Source organism: Cavia porcellus, unplaced genomic scaffold (assembly GCF_034190915.1).
Source record: "Cavia porcellus strain 051 isolate PalLab524CR breed Dunkin Hartley unplaced genomic scaffold, mCavPor4.1 scaffold_14, whole genome shotgun sequence".
In the NCBI taxonomy this organism is placed as follows: Eukaryota; Metazoa; Chordata; class Mammalia; order Rodentia; family Caviidae; genus Cavia; species Cavia porcellus.
In genome coordinates, this window is record NW_026947497.1 from 16,770,969 (window position 1) to 16,791,317 (window position 20,349).

At 43.0% G+C, this 20,349-nt stretch overlaps 1 protein-coding gene across 3 annotated transcripts in view; it reads right to left on the bottom strand.

Annotated features, from left to right (window-relative positions):
- Sec24d (SEC24 homolog D, COPII coat complex component) overlaps positions 1–20,128 on the bottom strand; it is a 94,462-nt gene extending 74,334 nt beyond the window's left edge. The window contains exons 1-6 of one of the 3 annotated variants that reach the window (XM_063260709.1): positions 19,990–20,128; positions 17,936–18,094; positions 7,102–7,231; positions 5,066–5,214; positions 3,249–3,536; positions 2,727–2,857 (exon numbers count right to left, since the gene is read on the bottom strand). In XM_063260709.1, coding sequence (XP_063116779.1) covers positions 2,727–2,857; positions 3,249–3,536; positions 5,066–5,214; positions 7,102–7,231; positions 17,936–18,053 — 816 coding nt within the window. In that variant the 5' untranslated portion in view covers positions 18,054–18,094; positions 19,990–20,128. Of the gene's footprint in view, positions 1–2,726; positions 2,858–3,248; positions 3,537–5,065; positions 5,215–7,101; positions 7,232–17,935; positions 18,095–19,139; positions 19,387–19,989 lie in introns of those variants that run through there. The other 2 variants (XM_063260710.1, XM_063260708.1) reach the window with 2 other exon arrangements.
- Between the last annotated feature and the right edge of the window lie 221 nt (positions 20,129–20,349).

Here is a 20,349-nt window from a genome sequence, read left to right on the forward strand (position 1 = left end):
GATTTTACATCTTTCCAAAAAAGGGGAATTTAGTTAGAAAAAGCATGTTACTTTGGTAATAGGAACACACACAAGCTCCATCTGGCACTGCTATTTCATTACTTTTCAGATAAAAATAAATACAGGACTGACTTGTATGTATTTATTTGAAGAGTTTTAGATGAATCCAGCACCTATTGCTTCTTGTTTTTGTTGTTCATATTCATTCATTCCTTCACTCAACAAACACAAATGCATCCCACGGGTGAGGCTCTGTTCAAGGCATTGAGAGAGAGCACAGTAGAGAAAACCACTGCTATCGGGGAGCTGACATCCTTGTGAACAGGTCAGGCAATAATAAAATGAATCGCCCTGGGCCCAGCAGTGGAACGTGCTGTGAGCACACAGTGACATGAATGCGGGTGCTGGGATACCAAGGATGGGCATGAGTCAGGTCCTGGATACAAGCGGAGAGGAGCAAAAGCCAGAAGAAACACAGGTGCAAAAGGCCTGAGGCCAGCAGCATACTTGGCAGGCCTGAAGGGTTTGTATCTCAGAGGGTCAGGGGTGGCAAATAAACAGCATGTTCCAGGCAATTATAAGAACACAATATAAACATGATGCTTATTTATCTAGAATAATAAAATAACCGTAAGTCATAAAACTAGTGAGTAAAGTATGAAAAAGACAGAGTGGACCCTTGACTTACAAACCCACTTCACTCCTGAAGGCTGGCTGTAAGTCGTCAGTAGAAGGCTCAGACACCTCTACACAGCCTTCAAAGTCTCCTGCACACAGGCAGATCTGTGCCCTTAGACCTGGACCTAGGATTTCTCAGTTAATCCCATACCGGGAAGGACACTGTCCCGTACCTTCCAGAACTCTACAAAGTCTAAATCTCTACCTTAGACCATCTGGAAGCATGAGCAGGCAGCATTCAGACCATAATTCAAGACTTTGGTCGTAAGTTAAAACTAAAATTTCAGTCATAACTCAAATTGTTCATGTGTCAGGCTGGTTGTAATTTGAGGGCCCACTGTAAAAGCTCTGAGTTGTTAACATTTAATTTCTAACATGTTATAATGTATAAAGGGGGCAGAAAAAAAGCTGCCAAAGTCCCCCTCCTTTACTTTGCTCCCTTTTGCCCACCATGAATGTTTCTCCTGTGTGAGGACTGGCTGCCAGACCACCCTGCATTGGAGTCAGCTGACTGTGGACTAAACCTTTGCAAGCTGTAAGCTAAATCAACCTTTTCCCGGACTATGGTTTGTGTCTAGATGTCCCAACAAAGTCTCATGCAGTCATAAGGTTTCATTTTCAGAGGTTTGGCTAAATCTAGAGTGTGTGATTGATTCGCAGAACAATGCTGGGGTTAAGAGTGTGGGGATTAAGGCTGTGTGATCAGAAATCAGTCCACTGATGGGTCTGCCATAGCTCTGGACTGGCTTATGGGTGTGAGTGCTACACCCTCCCTAGTACGGGGAACCTGCACAATACAAATGACAGAAAGAGTCTTGGGTCTCCCTTGTTGCCTACCTACATTTTGCCTGCTGTGAACTGTTCTCCTCTGTCAGGCCACCCTGACCTGGAGCCAGCCAATTATGGTCTGAAATCTCTACAAACTGTGAGCTAAATGAATGTTTCCTCTTCTAACTCTGTGTGCTGGGTAGTTTGCCTCAGCAAGGAGAGAAAAGTAAGTAAAACACCACTTTAACTTTGGGTGTCGGGCATTTTGTATCAGCATTGAGAAAAATAAGACACATGGTATAAGCATTAGACTCTTCACCATAAATCTTTACATTTACATTAAGTACAGAATGAGCAATGTACCTTGCAAAAGTAGCCCAAATTCGCCACCCCTCCCTTCCTGTGCCCTTTCAATGTGACTTGAAGCCTCTCCTATGACAGGCAGTTAAGTTACACAGAAATTAATACACAGTCAGAGAAGCACTGTGCTCTCAATGAAGTTAGAAAAATGAAGACATCAAAAGGGACGGGTCAGGCATATCTAAAAAGGACAGGCCTCATGATAAGGATGGAATGAGGAGGTCTACATGCCTCCACGAGGGATAAGCAATAATCTGAGATTATATTATAACTGGTATTTCCCGGTCCAGTGAAGTCCAAATAGAGCACCTGGACCCATTCTTTCCCCAAAATGCCTTTTTTCTTTCCAGGTACTCTTGCTGCACAACCTGTACTGGTTCTGTATTGGATCAGTATTATCTGATCCAATATACTTGTATTCTTACTATACTTGTTTTCTTACTGGTTGATGACAGTTCCACCCACACTGTACTTACCTCATGATTTTGCTCAATAAAACATTCTTAGAGAAATTACCTCAGTGGCAACCCCCTGTCCAGACCCCTCTTGTCTCTCAGGAACTATCTCTCAATAAACCATTTCTCCTTGTAATCTCCCTTGTTCTTTAGAAGTTATTCTTCTATTTAGTGGCACAAAAACTTGGATTATCTGACATCTAGCAGGTCAGGGCCTCCTATTTTTCCCACCTCCATCGGGGCCAGTTTTCTCTGGACACCCCCAGGATCTCTTTAATCCTGGTGTGCACCCCACGCCCTCACCCTCCTCCCCACATACACACACTCAAAGAAGGGGGAAGAAGCCTCCTTGAGTGATGTGTCTCCTAACATCCAGAATCAAGGGCAGCTTGAGTGCTGCCCTCTGAAAGAGTTTCTGAGCACAATGGATGAAGAAAGGTCCCTGAGAAGGAGAAGAACACTTACAGGGCTGGGGATGCAGTCAAGATCCGACTTCTTCTGGGGTGGGAGTGGCCCAGCCATCTGCTCAGCATCCCCAGGGAAGCCTCCTGGGTAGGAGAGCTGTGCACCAGCCATCTGCGGGCCATAGTTGGCTGCTTGGAAAGAAAAATTTAAAAAGAAACATAACCCCAAATCCCAGATGTAAGACTCACTGCCAATACTACAATAGGTCTAGCCAACTTGTCTAGCCAAACATGTTATATTTTCATCTTATTAAATAGGTCAGGGAATTAAGCATGAATACCTAAGTTCTCTGTATTTTTGGTCTTACCACACTACTCAGAAAGTATCACTCCTCAAAGGCAAGTGATATAGCAATGAAGCTGATTTCCACTTCAGGCTTCCCCTGGGGTTTTTTTTTTTTTTCATTTTTATCAGTACCGGGGATCGAACTCATCACTACGTGCTTGCAAGGCAGGCACTTATGCCGCTGAGCTAAATCCCCAGCCCCCAGGCTTCCCCTGTTAAGCATTCTGGCCACCTTACCCTGCTGCTGTGGAGGATATCCAGCACCCATCACAGGGCCTGGCGGGGGCGGGGGCTGGTACTGGGCACTCAGAGGTGGTGGCCCAGGGAGGCCATCCTGTCTGTGCACGGGTGGAGACAGTGGTGAGGCACTGGGGCCATTCAGTGTGGTCGGCGGTGGTGGAAGAACCTGGGATCCAGGCTGCAAAATGGACGGCTGTGGAGGCTGTGGAGGTCGTGGAGGACCCTGAAAGGATGCTGCCAACGGAGGGCAAGGGGGCCCTTGGCCAGGGGGAGCCATGCCTGAACCTGTGCAAGAAAGAAGACCAGCTGCCTCAATGCCGACTGTGCGAATTGCTGACGTCTATGGCACACATAACAGGTATGCCTGCTTTCCACATGATCTCTCTTTTTTTTAAATGTGAATTGAAATGTTCCCTTAGGAGGCAATATAAATGCTACTTGGGGCATTTTATACAACTGGAAAATTTTAAAAAGGTCAAAGCAACATTCTTAATTTTAGTAAAAGAGAATAAATTTTAATTCAGTTGCACTAAATTTAAATGACACATTAATTAACGCATCTATATCTGTATAAGATCTTAACAATCATATAGTAGGAAAATTTATTATGTAACAAGCTTTATTCAGATAACTTATAGATTCAGTAATATACATGCTTTATGTGCATAACTTGATCAAAAAAGTAAGTAAAAATAATCAGAGAAAAAGTCTGGGCCATCTTCATGCTTCCTATTTCTAATTCTGCGAAGCTGAGTCATTTATTTATGACTGATCCTTTGGGGGTAGTGCTGGGGACTGAATCAAGGGCCTGGTGCGTACTAGGCACATGTTCTGACACTGAGCTCTACCACAAGCCCCAAGACAATCGCCTTTAAAACTTAGGAAATATTCTGCGAGAATTTTGGTGATACTTCTAAAAACTTAAGTTTAATTAACATGGAAATATCATTCATCAAGATAAATGACTCTGTTGTTATGACAATGGAAATCCCTATGGCTCTGGGAATATACAGCATTTCTACGGATGCAATTAACCGTCTGCTTTCTCCCCTCCTCTTTTCTGTCTTCTGACATCTGACTTTCATTCCTTTCAAGATCAAAACAGAATTAAATACACTGTGATGAAACAGTGATTAAAATATTTTCACTATTCTAATGTTTATTTCTGAAGTCATAATTTTGTTTTTTATTGCTCCAACATTGAATGTAAGGTACTCTGAGGGTGCTTTTTTCAGTAATCTTGAAACAAGTGACAACATGATCAGGAAAAAATTATATCCATATATATAATACCAATGACTTTAAATAAAGAATCTAAAATACTACTTCAACATGGTATGCCAGTTATGTCTACTATTTTTTGTTTTTTGTCTTTTCAAGGCAGGGCTTTGCTATGCAGTTCAGACTGGACTTGAACTCACTTTGCAGCTCAGGCTGGCCTCAAACTTGCAGCAATCCTCCTGCCTCAGCCTCCCAAGTGCTGCGGTTACAAGTGTGCACCACCATGCTTAGCTTTATGTTTATCATCTTTAAAACGAAGGAACTACATCTCATTAAAAATAATAATAATAGCTAGGCACAATGGCACACTTCTGCAATCCCAGCACCCTGGGAGGCTGAGGGAGGAAAATACAAGTTGTGGCCAGCCTGGCCAGCTTAGTGCCTTAGTAGGACCTTGTAAATGAAAGGATAAAAATAAATAAATGAGTAAATAAATGGTAACTCAGTGAAAAGTCCCTGTGCTCAATCCTAAGGACAAGAGCAGTCAATAAATACTACTGTGCAAGACAGTCAATAAATACTACTGTGGTTACCATAGCTGTTGACTTGCAGCTGACTGAGCTGACTGCCCAGATGGGTAACAGATGAAGTGGACACAGGACTTGCATAAGTGGACTGTGTAGAAGGCTGGTACTGTGCATAAGTGGGCGCCGCACTGACGACAGGTGGAGGGCCTGGAAATCTGAGAGAGAGAAAAAAGGATGCCAAACAATCTGATAGAATTTCTTAAGTAAGTTATCGTAAATGTCAATAACTTGTAAAATTATGAAACCATTTCTATGGACATTAGAAAGTGATTAATATCATATGCCAAGCTTGACATGAGATCAAACTGAATCATACAGCATCATCTCATATCCATGGTCACATGTTTAATATATAAAGACAGAAAAAAGAAAATTCCTAATGTGAACACAGAACCTGATTTGGAAATCAAGTTAGGAAGCTGAGCTCACCACAGCTTCATGTTTATTGAAGTTAATCACCAGTAGAAGAGAAATCAACAAAACTAAATGCCTTGAAGTTACACCTTTGTGATCTTTCTGCTTATATCTTGTCTGATTTTTAAACAAGCATCATTTGCACTGTAATCTGAAGTCAATTAGGGCATTTCCTACAAAACAGTACTTGCAAGTGAACAATTCAGTAACGTGTTTTGCAGCTTTATTTTAATCTAAAAAATTCATTATTCTTTACCTTTCAGTTAGAACTTGTGTGTTTATTTAAACCATGGCGCACAGGCATACACTGCAAGTAGGCAGTGTTCCTATTTGGTTAGGCGGCCTTCGAGTCACATTTTTTCTTACTAATTTAAATTTTATATAAAAATTAAATTTTCCCAGATAGTACACTCTGAGTTTAATTTCTCTGCCTTTACAGGTAATTATTTCTCTAGTGTCCTATGTCTTGACTCCCACTCCTCAGTGCCAACTAAGAGCTTAGCAACAGAGTCTGACAGAGGTCAGTCACCTGCCCACTGTTCCACAAGAAAGTTAACTTGATTTGTAAAACATCTCTGAAGAAGTTTTCTTATTAGCAGCTCTCTGGGCTTCTTCAAAGAGTTACTCAATGGCTTCCCAGTTGGCAAGGTCCTGCTTCATGCAAGAGTTACGCCCTGCCCTGCCCTTCTCCTCACCCCAATATAACAACCCATGGAGGAAGCCAGGAAGAGAACCCCGGGCATCCCTGGAGAAGCTCCAAGGTAAATGCTGCCAGAGCCTGACTCTGGTGGCAGCAACAGCTCACAGAACAATAATGGGATTTCTAGCATGGAAGGTATGACGCTGGCTCCCAGCCCAGGTGACAGTCCCTTGAGGGTTGCAAGCTGTAAATATCTCAGGCATCAAATATCTTGACTTTTCCTAGCCCGCCTCTACCTTCTTTTCTCAGTTTATTATTTTGAAAACCATGAGATTTAGGTCCTGCATTGCCTTTGATACCCCTTGGCACTGAGAGTTCCTCGCTGGCATCTGTGTGCCTGCTGCATTGGGGCGCTACTTTCCTTTTGGCCTCATCTGATTTATTTTATAATATTCATTAAGCACTTGTTGGCACTGAGCTCCGTTCTGCGAAGGACATAAAAGGACAATGATTTAAAGTTTTATGAACAAGATACTCATACATCATAGATGGTTGAAGAATTAATGATTCATACAAAATCTAAGTGAATATAACTCAAAATTGAAATGTGCAGCATTGACAGAAGTAATCTGTGATATATTTAAAATATGTGCTAATCGTTTTTTCCCTAGTTTTTCTAAATGCTTTGTTTCCTGGGGCAGTTTTCCAGTAGATCTTTTCAAATGTGGACATTTTTTTTAAAGGTTTATTTTATTTATTTATTTATTTATTTTTTGTCTTTTTTGTTTTTATCGGTACCAGGGATTGAACTCACGACTGCCGGCTTACAAGGCAGGTGGCTTATGCTGCTGAGCTAAATCCCCAGCCCCCTCAAATGTGGACATTTTAAAGAGGTTAAACTTTCAACTAGTAACACACAAATTTACAGGATACCTTTGAACAATTTTAGTAAAGTATATAAATGAGGTTTGAAATCAACTTAACTCACCTTTGGGGAGAAGGACCTGAGGCATGAGCTGCATTCGGGCCTAACTGATGGGGTCCAGGAAGTGGTGGACCAGGAGGCACCATCACCCCCGGGGCAGCAGCCCCCAGGTTCCCAACTGGCTTCATCATACCTACAGCAGAAGGGGATGGGTTAAGGGGATGGCAAAGAAAGATAAAACAAGGGAGATTAGCAATGAAAAGGGGGTGAAGGTAGAGAGAAAGAAATGAGAGCAACATGCCTTTTCAACTTTAACCATTTCCTACAGACTGTCAGTGCCAGGCTCTGGCATAGTGATTTGTCATAGTGATAAAAGAGTATATGACAAAGAACTAATCTTTTTTTTTTTTTTTTTTTTTTTAAATTTTATTTAAGGAGAAAAGAAAAAAAAGCAGAGAAAGGGTACAAGTTATACAGATTTACAGAAAAAAAAATGAACAGTAGGAAATTACTAGTTAATGGATTACATATTGTCATCTTAGAAATAATTGTTCAAGTCACAAAATTAAAGCTTGTAAAGTGGACATTCCATCAATGATACTGCAAACAGTTCTGTTCAATGATTCAATAAAACTCTGTGATATCATTTTCTATCTTATACACTTAAATATACATGCAGTTATATAGTATAGAGCACTTTCTTTTCCTCTCTTTTGTACAATGACTATTACACATTTTGGGTTTCATTGCTCCCATGGTTCTTATTACTTTTTTGGAAGAGAGTAAAACCAAATGTGACATAACAGAACAGAATTGGTCAAGTCAAAAGGGTGGACATAATAGATAATGTGAAAACATAATACAAGGTGATCAACAATGGTTACCATAATGCCTCCCGCTATCTCTAATAGAATTGCCTATATCGTTAGTTACAATACAATTGAACAAAACAGTAAAGAATAAAACCGACAAAACCAAAACATTGGAGACATTGTAGGTCTTCAAAAATAGATAAAAGTCAATGAGAATGGGCGTTATAATGAATCTCATTATCTTCACAGCTGATACCTAAATTTTCGAACCTGATACTATCCAGCAAAACAGAGTAGGGGAACATCAGTTAAAAACCAGATGGTGAGAGTAATACAGGGCTTTAAATCGAGGTAATGGAAAGTCAAAGTGGGTTACTATAATATATCCTGCTATTTTTTTCCTTTAATTAAAAGGATAAAAATAAAAAAGTAAATAATGGAGTGGAGATTGAGATAAAAGAGGGCATAACAACGAAACAGCACAGATCAAAACATAACCATTTAAGCAGAATAGTGTTTCACCACCAGATAATCCTGACCTAAAAGTAGTTACCATATTATCTCTTTCCTTGAAATCCTTGAGTACAACTTCGTATACTGTAGCGTTAAGTATATCAAAACAATGTAAAACCATTTAAGAGAATGACAGCATTACAGAGTATTTAGAATCGACTAACAGAAAATGAACAATGGTTTCTGTATAATCTCCTTGTCTTTAAAAGGTTTTTGCTTATACTATCGTACATAATAAAATCCAGTAAGATACAACCTATTTGGACCATTGGAGACAGAAGGACAAAAGCTAGATGAGACTTCAAAACAAGATGATACTAAATCAGTATTACCTATTAAGATGTCATTTTCTCCAAAATAGCTGTTCCTATCATCCAATCTTCTCTGCCTCATTTCTGTTGAGCTCTTATTCTGTCAGTAGCTGTCAGTTTGTCTTCTTCACTTTGTTCTCTGCTCCATTCGTTGTGGCCTCCATTATTTCTGGATTCTTTGTATTTTTCTTTTTTTAGAATATCCTGCAATACTCTCTGTAGAGTTGAATTGGTGGTTGCAAATTCCCCCAGTTCCTCTTTATCCTGGAAGCACCTTGTTTTTCCATCAATTTCCAGGGACAGTTGTGCAGGATATCTCAATCTTGGCTGGAGATTATTATCTTTCAAAGCTTGAATTATTTCCCCCCAAGCTCTTCGTGATTTAATGGTTTGTGCAGAGAAATCTGCTGTAATTCTGATGGGTGCTCCCTTGTAAGTGGTCTGTTTCTTGTCTCTGACAGCTTTTAATATTCTGTTCTTGTATTGAATTTCTGGAATTTTTATTATTATATGCCTGGGTGTTGCTCTGTTTGGGTTGTAGGTAGCTGGGGTCCTGTATGCCTCATACATCTGAGTATCTTTACCTTTTTCTAAATTAGGAAAATTCTCCTGGATTATTTCTGTGAGTAGCTTTTGTAGTTCATTTGTTTGTGTCCCTACTTCTTCTTTTATGTTCTTAATCCTTAAATTATGGATCCTCTTATCATCTTCTTGTCTTTGTATTATTGCTGTTTGTTTCTTTGTTATTTTTAAGAAGTTTTTCATTTCATTCTCCCATATTACAATTCTGCCCTCCAGTTCAGATAGTCTGTCCTTAGTTTCTTTCAAGCTGTTATGCCAGTCTTCGATAGACTTCTTAGTTTCTTGGTAGTCCCTTTGAACCTGCTTCACGTATTCTATGCTTTCCCTGTTTTCTCCATCAAACACTTCTCCCCTCTTTTTCTGTTCTTCCATTCCACCATCTGTTTTTTCTTGGATGGTGCTTAGCATTTCTCTAACTATTTTGCATACTTCTAGCTTCAGGTCGTTGATAACTTCATTCCTGAATTGGTCTATGAGGCTCTCTAAATGGCGCCTTATGTGTAATGGTGCGGTGTCTGCTATTGCCTGTTTCTCAGAATTGGGGGCCGAGGAGCCTTTCTTGTTGCTGCCTCTTCCCATATTCTCTGTTCCTTATATATGCAAGCTTATATGAGAGGCCCAGCTTCTCTCTCTGTCAGCCACAGCCTGATCGAATTGCGCCGATTAGGTGTTCCCACTCACTGCTGCACACCAGGCAGCCTACGTGGGGCCCGCCCCTCCCGGCCTCCGTCGGGCTCTGGGATCTGGGTTGGGCCAGCCTACGGGGTCCGCCGGCAGCGTCACGCAGGCCAGGCACTTTTCACCAATCCTGCCCGAGAGGGGAATGTGTGGCTGGAGTCGCCACCGCACCCTGCTCCCGCAGGACTGCCTGGGCCCAGAAAGTCTGCTGGAGTCAAACTGTGGTGGAGTGTCAGTTTCTCTCACTCACCTGGCCACAAGTCAGAACATGCCTCCCTGCCCGTCCTGTTTTTGACTCCGTTCACAGACTCCGGTTCTCAGAGTTTCCGTGCGTCTCTCTCCTTGCCGAGCCGATGTAGAGGCAGCCAGCCACCGCGCGGCGGGAAACCCAAATGGCGTGGGGTCCAGCCTCAGCAGCGAGGCTTTTCTGTTCCTGTTTTAGCACCAGGACTGCATTCCAAGTTGGTTTCTCTCAGCCGAGTTCGTTCCTGAGTCAGCAGAGCATAACTCCACCTGCTTATGTCTCTTTAGTCCGCACCATACCTGGCTTCTGAGCCTAGTTTCAGAGAGCCTCCGGTAGTTGCTGTTATCTGTCCGCCATGTTCTCCCGGAAGTCCAAAGAACTAATCTTACACTCAAAACAAAAACTAAAAGAAAGATATAATCTTTGTATGTGGTAGAAGCATGCAGATAGAATACACTATCACACAAAGAATATTAGATCACTGTCTTCGTTATTGTTCTTGTGGCTGAGACAAAATACCCCAAGTTAAAAGAGGAAAGGTTTATTATAGCTCACAGTTTGTAGAGGTTTCAATTTATAGGTGGCTGGCTCCAAGGCAGGATGCAGGGCAGGATGCACAGAGAAATCATTCATGAAAAAGCAAGGGCAGCAGGAGCAAGCAACCAACCATGAAAGGCAACAAGGGACCACAGCCCTCTTTCTGTCTCTTGTATTTTATCCAGGCTACCTGCCCTTAAGGAGGCGGCACTTACACCCTTAGTCCTAGGAATACACCATGCAACTGTCCTCAAATCTTCAGTCCTGGCATCACACACCCTGGGTCTAGTCACTTCTGAAAACCCTCACCTATGACTGCATGAGGCTTTGGAAGTACATCTAGACACAAACCATAACAATCACACAATGGGGGCTGGAGATTTAGCTCAGCAGCATCAGATCCTGCCTTACAATCAGGCAGTCGTGAGTTCGATCCCTGGTACCGATTAAAAAAAATCACACAATGAAAAATGTCATGTAGATATTAGAAAATAAATCTGAAAAGAAAACCAACAGAAAGAGGCAACAGTAGAGCATCCTATCTCTAAATAAAAAAAAAATTTTAAAAATCAAACCCAAAAATCTTTGAGTTACAGTATGAAGAAGCCAATAGAGTGGAGTTGGTTTCTCCAACACATCCTGAGAATATATTTGGGAGCTTATTATCCTTCTAGAATCCTAAACAACCGGGAAGTTCCTGACTCATTACATTTACATATAGTGTAGGGTCCTGTGCAATTAACCGGCACCCTTGGCAGTGATTGTCTTCATTCAAAAGGGCTCTTCTCTGACAGAGATCCTTAAAGGTTTATCTTTGGAGGGTTTTTTGATGCTATTTTCTCCTAAAGAAACTGTGGGAAAATGATAAAATCACTGGACGTGTTGAATTCAAAGTCACCTGCCATTTATTCTAGTTGTATGGACCCCAGAAACGTAGCTTTGAGCACTTGTTTCCATTCTGCAAATAAAAGGGGGAACACGTCTTGCCTCTTAAAAGAAAAAAAGGAGAGAAAATATTATTTTATTTGTTCTCTGCCTTTTTTTTTAATCTCTATCCTAGCCAAGTCACTTGCTTCTTTGTGGTGCTGAAGACTGAAGCCAGGGAGCTGGCCCTGAGCTACAATCTCAGCCTTCTGTACTTATTTGTTTTTATTCTGAGTTGGGGTCTCCCTAAGTCACTGACTGTCCAGGCTGGGTTCACATTTGCAGTCTCTGCCTCAGCCTCCCACAGTGCCGGACGCACAGTCTTGTGCTACCTGCCCAGCTCCAGTCAGCTCCCTTGTGGCCCTGGCCTCCTCTCTGGCAGTCATTGGTCATGGGTGACCCTGATGCCTGCCTGCACTCTTCCATGTGACCTGCTGGTGGCATTTCACATCAATAGCTCCTCCTCGACTGTCTTCCAGGAAGTTTATTCCCTCAGAGAGAAAGGAAATGCCCAGATGACTTCCAGCCACCTGGAAAGGGTTTCTTACACTGTCATCACACAGTGATGAACGTACTTTCACATACTTGGGTAATATGGAATGGCACGTGACCACTGAAATGGCAGTCTTTATGAACAGTATTGGCACTTTCTTCTAAAATAGGATTTCTTAATCTGAAGAATATTAACTTCACAGTTACAGTTCTGTTCAGCAATATTTCACATCACAAAAACCAATATTTTAATATTTTAAATTAACTACTTCATAAAAACATAAAGTTGTGTGTATTAATGGGGTACCTTATGGTGTTTCATCGTATAATGCTTAAATCTGGTTAATCATATCTATCTCTTCAAAATTATCTCTTTCTGTAAAAATTTACAAAATCCTTTGTCCCAGCTACTTAAGATACTAGCACATATCTGTTACCCACTTGGTCCCTTCTGTGCAAAGCACACCGAATCTCACCACTCCCACCGAACTGGACCTTAGTACCTGGATCAATCTTTCCCTGTCTCACCTTCTGCCTACTCTCCCCCATCGCTGGTATCTACCATCTTACTTTGGACTTCTATGACATCAACCATGTCTTAGATGTTGCATGTGAGTGTGATCACGCAGAACTTGTCTTTCTGTGAAAAAAAGTCTAACTCTCCATTTTTATGATGTTCTAAAGCCTCAAACACAGCAAAGTTGTGAGCCAAAGCAAAAATGAGCCTTGTATTCATGCAGGGTTTGACTCTTTCCCTGCCAATTGGTAGCAGGGACTCCGACAACATGTTACCTTCCAGAGCCCCAGCTTGCAATACAGTGTCAGACAATAATGTACTCTATTTCATTGTTCAGCGAAGTAAATAAAGCAGGACCTGTGAACATTCAGAACAACTGCTTCCTCTTCCCTGGCCATATTCCCATACTCTCTCTTTTCCTTTACTTTTTTTAAGAATCTGTGGTCTAACAAAGCATATATACCATCATTACATGCACACTTGTGTTTTTACTTTTAAAAAGTTAGTTTGCACAAAAGTAGAAAAAGCACAAATATTTTCAACTTAAATGATTACAGGGAGTATAAAAAAAAGACATTTTTGCTTTGTAAATAAGTAGGTTGGTAGCCATTTCACCAAAGTCCCACATTTGTGTCTAGGGAATCCATAATAGTTCTGATATACCCAAGCAGGACTGCTGTGCATGTCTTACTAAAATGTGCTCTTTTAGGTTTTGCAAATCAGTTTTGTAGCAAAGATGCAACTCATTCAACAAGTGATTAACATGAAATCGTACGTTTGCACACATGTATTAGTAATAAATAGATTTCTTGCCTTTGAAATGCCAAGGGCCCTTATGGAACAGACAACCACATAAACAAACAATGCTGGTGCCATGGTGAGCATTACACATGCAGAGGACTCCCTGCCTCTTCCCGGGGGCTCAAGCTCAAAGAGGAAAGAAAGCCTGAGCTGAACTTTAAGGACAAGTAGGACTGTCTTTCGGGTAGAAGTCAGGAAAGGGGCTTTAAAGCTTGTGGAGGGTCTGAGAGAGCACGTCATCATCAGGACCTGGCCAAAGGCCCCATATAAAGAACTTGTAGTGGATAATGGCAGCTGTCCAGACTGGCTGGGTTCAGACTTCAGAGTCCTCGGTGTCATGTGGACTCTGTCCCCAGGGAAAACGGAAGTCAGTATCATCATTATCTGCAAACTCACAGCCCTCTTCCAGCTTTATTACTGGCAGTTTCAGAAGTGATGAGACACACAGAGAATCAGGTTTTTGTATACCGCTGAATGGAAAGGAACACTTCATAGTGGGAATGAACTATGTTAATGCCAAAAGGAAAATTTCTAAAACCACAAAAATCATCTTTAAAATAGTGGCAAACAATATAGACTAACTGATTGAACACCAATCCAGTTCCTTTCTGGTTTGCTTTTCTGTATGGTCCTGAGCTGGAAAGAAAGACAGTATTTCACAGTCTCTCCCACAATGTGGGTTGCCCTATACTCTGAACTCTGCAAAGCAGCACCACGCTGGAGTCCTGGGCTCCCTTGGGCTCGGCAGACAGTGACGTATGGTACAATGATCTTACGTGGGGCTGCACAGCTCTGTGAACTGCACAGTCTTAGGTAGTACCTCGGTCTTTTTGTCTTTCTGTTTCCCTCTTGTTACCCTTTAACAAATCCCTTTCTACTACAAGGGATTCTGCTATTAGCAAAGGAACTCTGACCAAAACAACATCACAGGAAAACATACCCTGAATTTGGCTCTGGAGCTAAACAACTAAGACCAAAATTAAAACCATTTGTGAGGGAAAAGACTGTTATATGGGCAGAATCATAATGGCCATGCACCATTTCTGAAGCACTGGACTGAGTCATGCACCTCCGTAAGCTCACAATTTAGTTAGGGTCCTCAACACCACCCCTATAACCCTTCCCTAGTTCCGGGACAGTAATACTCTGGGGACGATTTTGCCCTTGGAAGGATGCTTGGCAATGTCTGGGACATTCTGGGTTTTATGTCTACTTGAGGGGGAGGAAGGCATCACTCACATCCAGTGGGCAGAGGCCAAGGCTGGTGCTAATTACCCCCACTGCACACGACAGCCCTCTCTGCGTACACACACTCCCCAAAAGACTTGCCAACCCCAAATGGCCACTGTTGGCATTGAGAACCTTCGCCTGCAAGGCAGTGCACTTCATCCAAATTCCACCTCTACTTTCTAATATGCATGTGGTCCTTTCTCAAGTGCACTGCATTGCTCTTCTCAGCTTTAGTTACTCATTGGCATGCCACTGCCCTTAACATGAAGTCTAAATTCCTTGACATGGGCCACTTTCCACTTCAGGTGCTCTGTTCACCAGATGCTATTCACTTAAACTAATCCATGAAGGATTTAATTCTGCAAAGACAGCTTTTAAAAACACTTATTTTGGAAAATATGAGAGTGTTATGCTGATGAATGCTGGAGCTTACCATTCACTTCACTGAGTGAATATTCATTGTTCCCCCGATTTAGGCATTCCACAATGTATACGTATTTCAAAAACAACATGTGCTCTATATAGATGGGATGGAGAGACAAGAGGGAGAGAAGGAGAGAGGGAGAGAAGCAGAAATGGAGAGACGGAAAGAAAAGAGAGAGGGAGAGAAAGAGAGAAGAGAGAGAAAGAGAGAGAGGGACAGAGCGAGAGAGAGAGAAGGAGAGAGACAGAAAGAGAAAGAGAGAGCCAAAAAATGTAGTGTACATATCTGAGCACTCTGAAAGTGAATGGCTGCTACTCTGAGGTCAACTGTACCTCAAACTGTAGAGGTCAAAGGTTAACTGTAGAGGTCAAAGGCAACTTGTATTAATCTTAGGATATCTCAATAAATTTAGTATAAAATAATGATACAAAATTTTTTCCTGGTCTATATATGTTTAGACTCCCTAAGTAGACATACATAGATAATCTGTCATTAAAAATTATTTAAATATGGATTTTTTTAGAACTGTTTTAAAGGCATTTCCAAATCAACACATGAGCTCCTTCTCTGCCTCGGCACATGTAAAGTCCTACAGTGCGGTGATGCGGAAAGGCCCACCCGGTTTGGAACATAGAAGATGGACTCCCAAGTAAGCTGGAGAAATGATCAGAGATGCCTGGAAGAGCCCTAAGGAGACGTGTGAGGATATTCTGGTTACAGACAATGAAAACTTGAAAATATAGATTGGCATTCTGGTAGAGCACAGTGTCAATTAGGCAGCAAACAAGAACCAATCTCCACACAGTAACAACAGTGCACACAGAGTAAAGGGCATGGATGTGGGGCACATGGACTGAAGAAAGGACAATGGGTACAACAACTAAGACCCAAGGAGTTTGAAACTTAGAGGAAATGGGAAGCCGTAACATGTCGTAAGCAAGGTCCAAACTACATTTACCGGCTATTAAAAAAAAAATCCCCTCTGGCTGAAAATTTGTTGGCTTCATGGAAGGCAAAGCGATAATGGTTCAGACCACACTAGTGTCCAGGTGAGAGATGGCGGGATTGAACAAAGGGTGCCAGGAGACAGAAAAGGAGGAAGCGGATGGGAAAGATGTTTGTAACTGCTCTGGAAAGATTTCAGAAACCAACCGGATTAGTCAGGAATAAAAGAAAAGCTTTTCTTATAGTAAAATTTCCACTGCAGATCACTAAATAAATAATACTAACATGATATGGAATGTCAAAAAATGGCTGTGAAGAGGAGGAGGAGGAAGGGTGAATAACACTGTTACACTTAAATCCATGTGAGAATTTATCACTTGCTTTCTGTAGGACCTGGATGTAGCTTTTGGGTCTACCACATGTCAGCTACCACATGTCATAATATTTAAGCCCTCATTTCCTTTGCTGCCAAAGAGAGTGATAGCATACTATAAAGCATTATATGAGGATTAAATAAGATAAGTACATCTTTCAGAACCTGCTTTTGAAATATGGTAAGCCCCCTAGACAGAATAATGTATCACTAGACATAAATGTTGAGGATGAACCATTACATAAAAGCTAGAGAAAGATGAGTTAACAGTTCCTACAGGATCCAGAAAGGCAAAGTTATAAACGTTTTGGGGAGAACTGGTCTTGAATAAGAGGAAAGGTGTTTCATTTGAAGGATTTGAAAAGTCAGAGGAAGACTAAACCGCAAGGTGACTTTCCTCAGGGAAATCATGGACTCAGAGCATCTTCTGCAGCCCAAACTATGGGTTGTTATTAACACGAAGCCTCCCATAGAGAGGGAGAACTCTATGAACTTTTCCCTCTACATGTGCCATCAAGTATGGCCTGAATCCTAGCCCCCTCTGAGCCCTGAGAGTTACTCATTGATTTATACATGGATCATTTCCACAATGGATTGTCATTATGCATAAAAGACATACAATTTGCAGGATCAATTCATAACATACATAATCTTGTGCTTGTGGATCCTGTAGGAACCCATCATCCATCTTTCTCTAGTTTCTCTAGTTTCTCTCTACTTGGTGGATCATTCCTGTTCAACATTCATATGTAATCTATCTACTTCATGCATTTGCGCTGCATCCCCCAAAAGCCCAGGAACTGTCTTGTTCAAGTATTTCCAGGAAATTTGGGACCATCAGATTTTAACAAAGCTATTATGAGCCTCCCTCCTGTCTCATGAGTGTGGACTCCTCAGAAGGCTCTTTGATGAAGGGAAGTTGCTTCCCGCTGCCCACTGTGATCAGAACAGTAGATGCCAGTCCCACTAACACTTCTCATTTATCCTCCTCTGTCTGTAACGACAAGATTCTTCACCAGGAACCATATTTCAAAGCAAACAACATTGTTCAATAATGGTTTCAAGGCAAGGCCACATTTTTCTTGTCAATTATCAGTGAATAATCTTTATTGTGCAAATCTAACAGTGTTTTTCTAATCTCAAAACTGACTTTACAACATTATGACCCAAAACTCTTTAACATTTACATTATTTAGTACATTCTAATTGAATGCAAACAATAACCTCTTCCTTTTTAGTAAGATCAAGAAGCAAATCTAACAGCAAAAATAAAACATCCCAGAAAGTTTCTTTGCTTTAGTCTATATTTCAAAACCAAACTTGTGTCCTGTGAAATAACCAAACTAGTGATGTTAGGTTCAGCTGTGAGAGCCGTTTCAAATGAGCCTAAAATCTCAAGACATCATGTCATGGAATGACCATCCAACTCTTTCAAGGCCCCTCTTTCTGAATGTCTTATGTCTCTGAGACTGAGATGTGAATAATCACACAGAAGCCAAAATAACACACTTTACCTGGCAGAGAAGCTGCATGGGAAGCATCCCCATAGTGCCCATAATGCGGTGGAGAGAGGCCTATCCCAGGCTGGGACTGAGAATAGGGCGGTGTGGCCACATAACCTTGTTGACTCATTATGAAAATAGCATTCCAAAGGACAGTTCCACAAAACAATCCTGCGACAGAAAAACAAAACATACATCAAGACGAGCTAGTTATTTAATTCTACTAAATGTTAACAAATATATGATAGTCTGAGGAAAAGTACAGGGATCATGTACAGGAGGTATCTACGGCTCTTCACAGCTCAGTCACATCACTTCCATAGTCCTGGGCAAATTCTTAGGCATAAAATTTTAAGAACAATTGCCAACCACCTTTTCATTGGAAGCCTGAAGGGTCTCACAAATAGAGATTTCTGCTAAGTGTCCCTGCCTTTCGTTTGCTTCTGATTTCCATGCACACGTCAGCACACAGAACACCATCCATTGAATGGTAGGCCACCAAAACCACAAGTGGGCTGCATCCCAATGACTTATGACTTTAGATCTATCTTTGTGCTCTAATTATTAATTTTAATCTACCAGTTGGGACAGACAAATCACAGTATAACAAACACAACAGAAGATAAAGTTGACAGTGGCCTTTTTATGTCACTTTAACTGAGCCCAGTGATGACTAAAAGAGCTTAAGAGTTAGCATTTGTTTCTCAGTTAAAGATGACGGAATTTCTTTCTGGTTTACTGCTATCACACCTCTAAGAACATATGCACCTATATTTAAGGAACTACAAAAAATGTAATTTCGTATACAGGCATACACACAAATACAACATTCATCTTGAGTCTACTTAGAATCCAAACTTCGATTTGCTTTAAATTTTTATTTTTCCAGGGTTTTACAAAATCTTATTTCATATAGGACGACTTTCGGTAAACATTTTATAACACAAGGGAAAGTTCTCTGAATTTTGACGAGAAGGTGTTCACTCTATATCTGCCAGCGCTTAGCTGTGTGACATCCAATAAGCTAGAAACCTCTGAGGGTTTCTCTTTTAGAAATGCAGCTTCCAAAACTCTTTACACATAGAAAGCTTCCTTTGGTTCTGTCATCTGCTCCTTTTAAAAGGAAGGGAAGCACAGGTAATCCCTGCTAAGACTTGAAATCCATCTATACTCAGCAAATGGTGTTAACAGTTACATTTTAAAGTCTAAAACTTACGATTTGGTTTAATTTTAATATCCAGTTATGTTCCTAGAATTAATGCAATCAAGTAAAAGTCTGATGAGACCGCTGCCTTCTGCCAGGACAGGAAAAACTACAAGGGGCCTTGAGGCAGGCCAAGGCTTTCGGGTCCACTTTGTTCCAGCTCTCTGCCTCCTCCCCCTTAGCGGAGAGAGACGTGGCAGCCCGAGCTTTGGTCCAGCTCACACCAGCGAGCGAGCGAGCGGGCGGGCGGGCGCGCGCGGGGAAGCCGGCTCCGGGCACACCCACGCAGCATCCTGTTGCTGAGCGACGCGGGCAGCCAACGCAGCGCACCACACGAGCAGGAAGCGGCCGGTCCCTCCGCAAGGGTCCGGGGAGGAATTCGCTTCCTCGGCAACCCGCTTTGCCACGTCAAACTTCCTCACCAGAGCACCAAGTTGTGGAAACCTGACTCAGCTTCGGGAGGCGACCTGGCCTCCGGCCACTTGGCACCAGCAGGCCTGGGAGCGGGATCCCGGCGCTCGCATCCCTGGGGGCCCAGCCCCGCCCCCCCGGGGGTCTTCCTCCCGGAAAAGGCCGGGACGCGGCCCAGGTCCCGTCCCCGAGTCTTGAGGCCGGCGCTGTCACTTCCACGCCGACCCCGGCGCGTTCCTCCGGGCGCGGGCTCGGCTGCCCCGGAGCGGGACCCGCGGGCGGCGACCTCCACGGCGGGCGGGCTGGGGTGGGGGCGATGCCCGCGCGCCGCTCCCCTCAGACCCGCGGAGCCCGCAGCGGGCGCGGGTCCGGCGCTGTATCCTCAGCTGCGCCGCCCCGGGTGCCCGGGGGTCCGGGCGGGACGTCCGGCCCGCGCTCGGCCGGGCTTTACCTGCTCCCGCGTCCGTCCGCACGCCGCTCCCGCTGCCGCAGCGCAGTGGCCGGGCTCCCCTGCGCCTCTGTCCCGTGCCCCCAGGCGGGGCGCGCTGAGTAGCAGCCGGCAGGGAACTGCCACGTCAAACCGCCTCGGCCGCGCGCCCGGCACCCGGCTCCACCGGCCGCGCGCTTCTGCCCGCGCACGCGCACAGGCTCCCGGCTCCGGGAGGGGAGGGGAGGAGAGGAGCGGGGCGGGCGCCGCGAGGGGCGGGGCTCAGATGGGTGGGCGGGGCCAGAGCGGCGAGGGCGAGGATTGATTGGCCCGGCGTTTTGCCTCTTTTGCCTTTTTCGGATTCTCCACCTCTCTCCGCACACA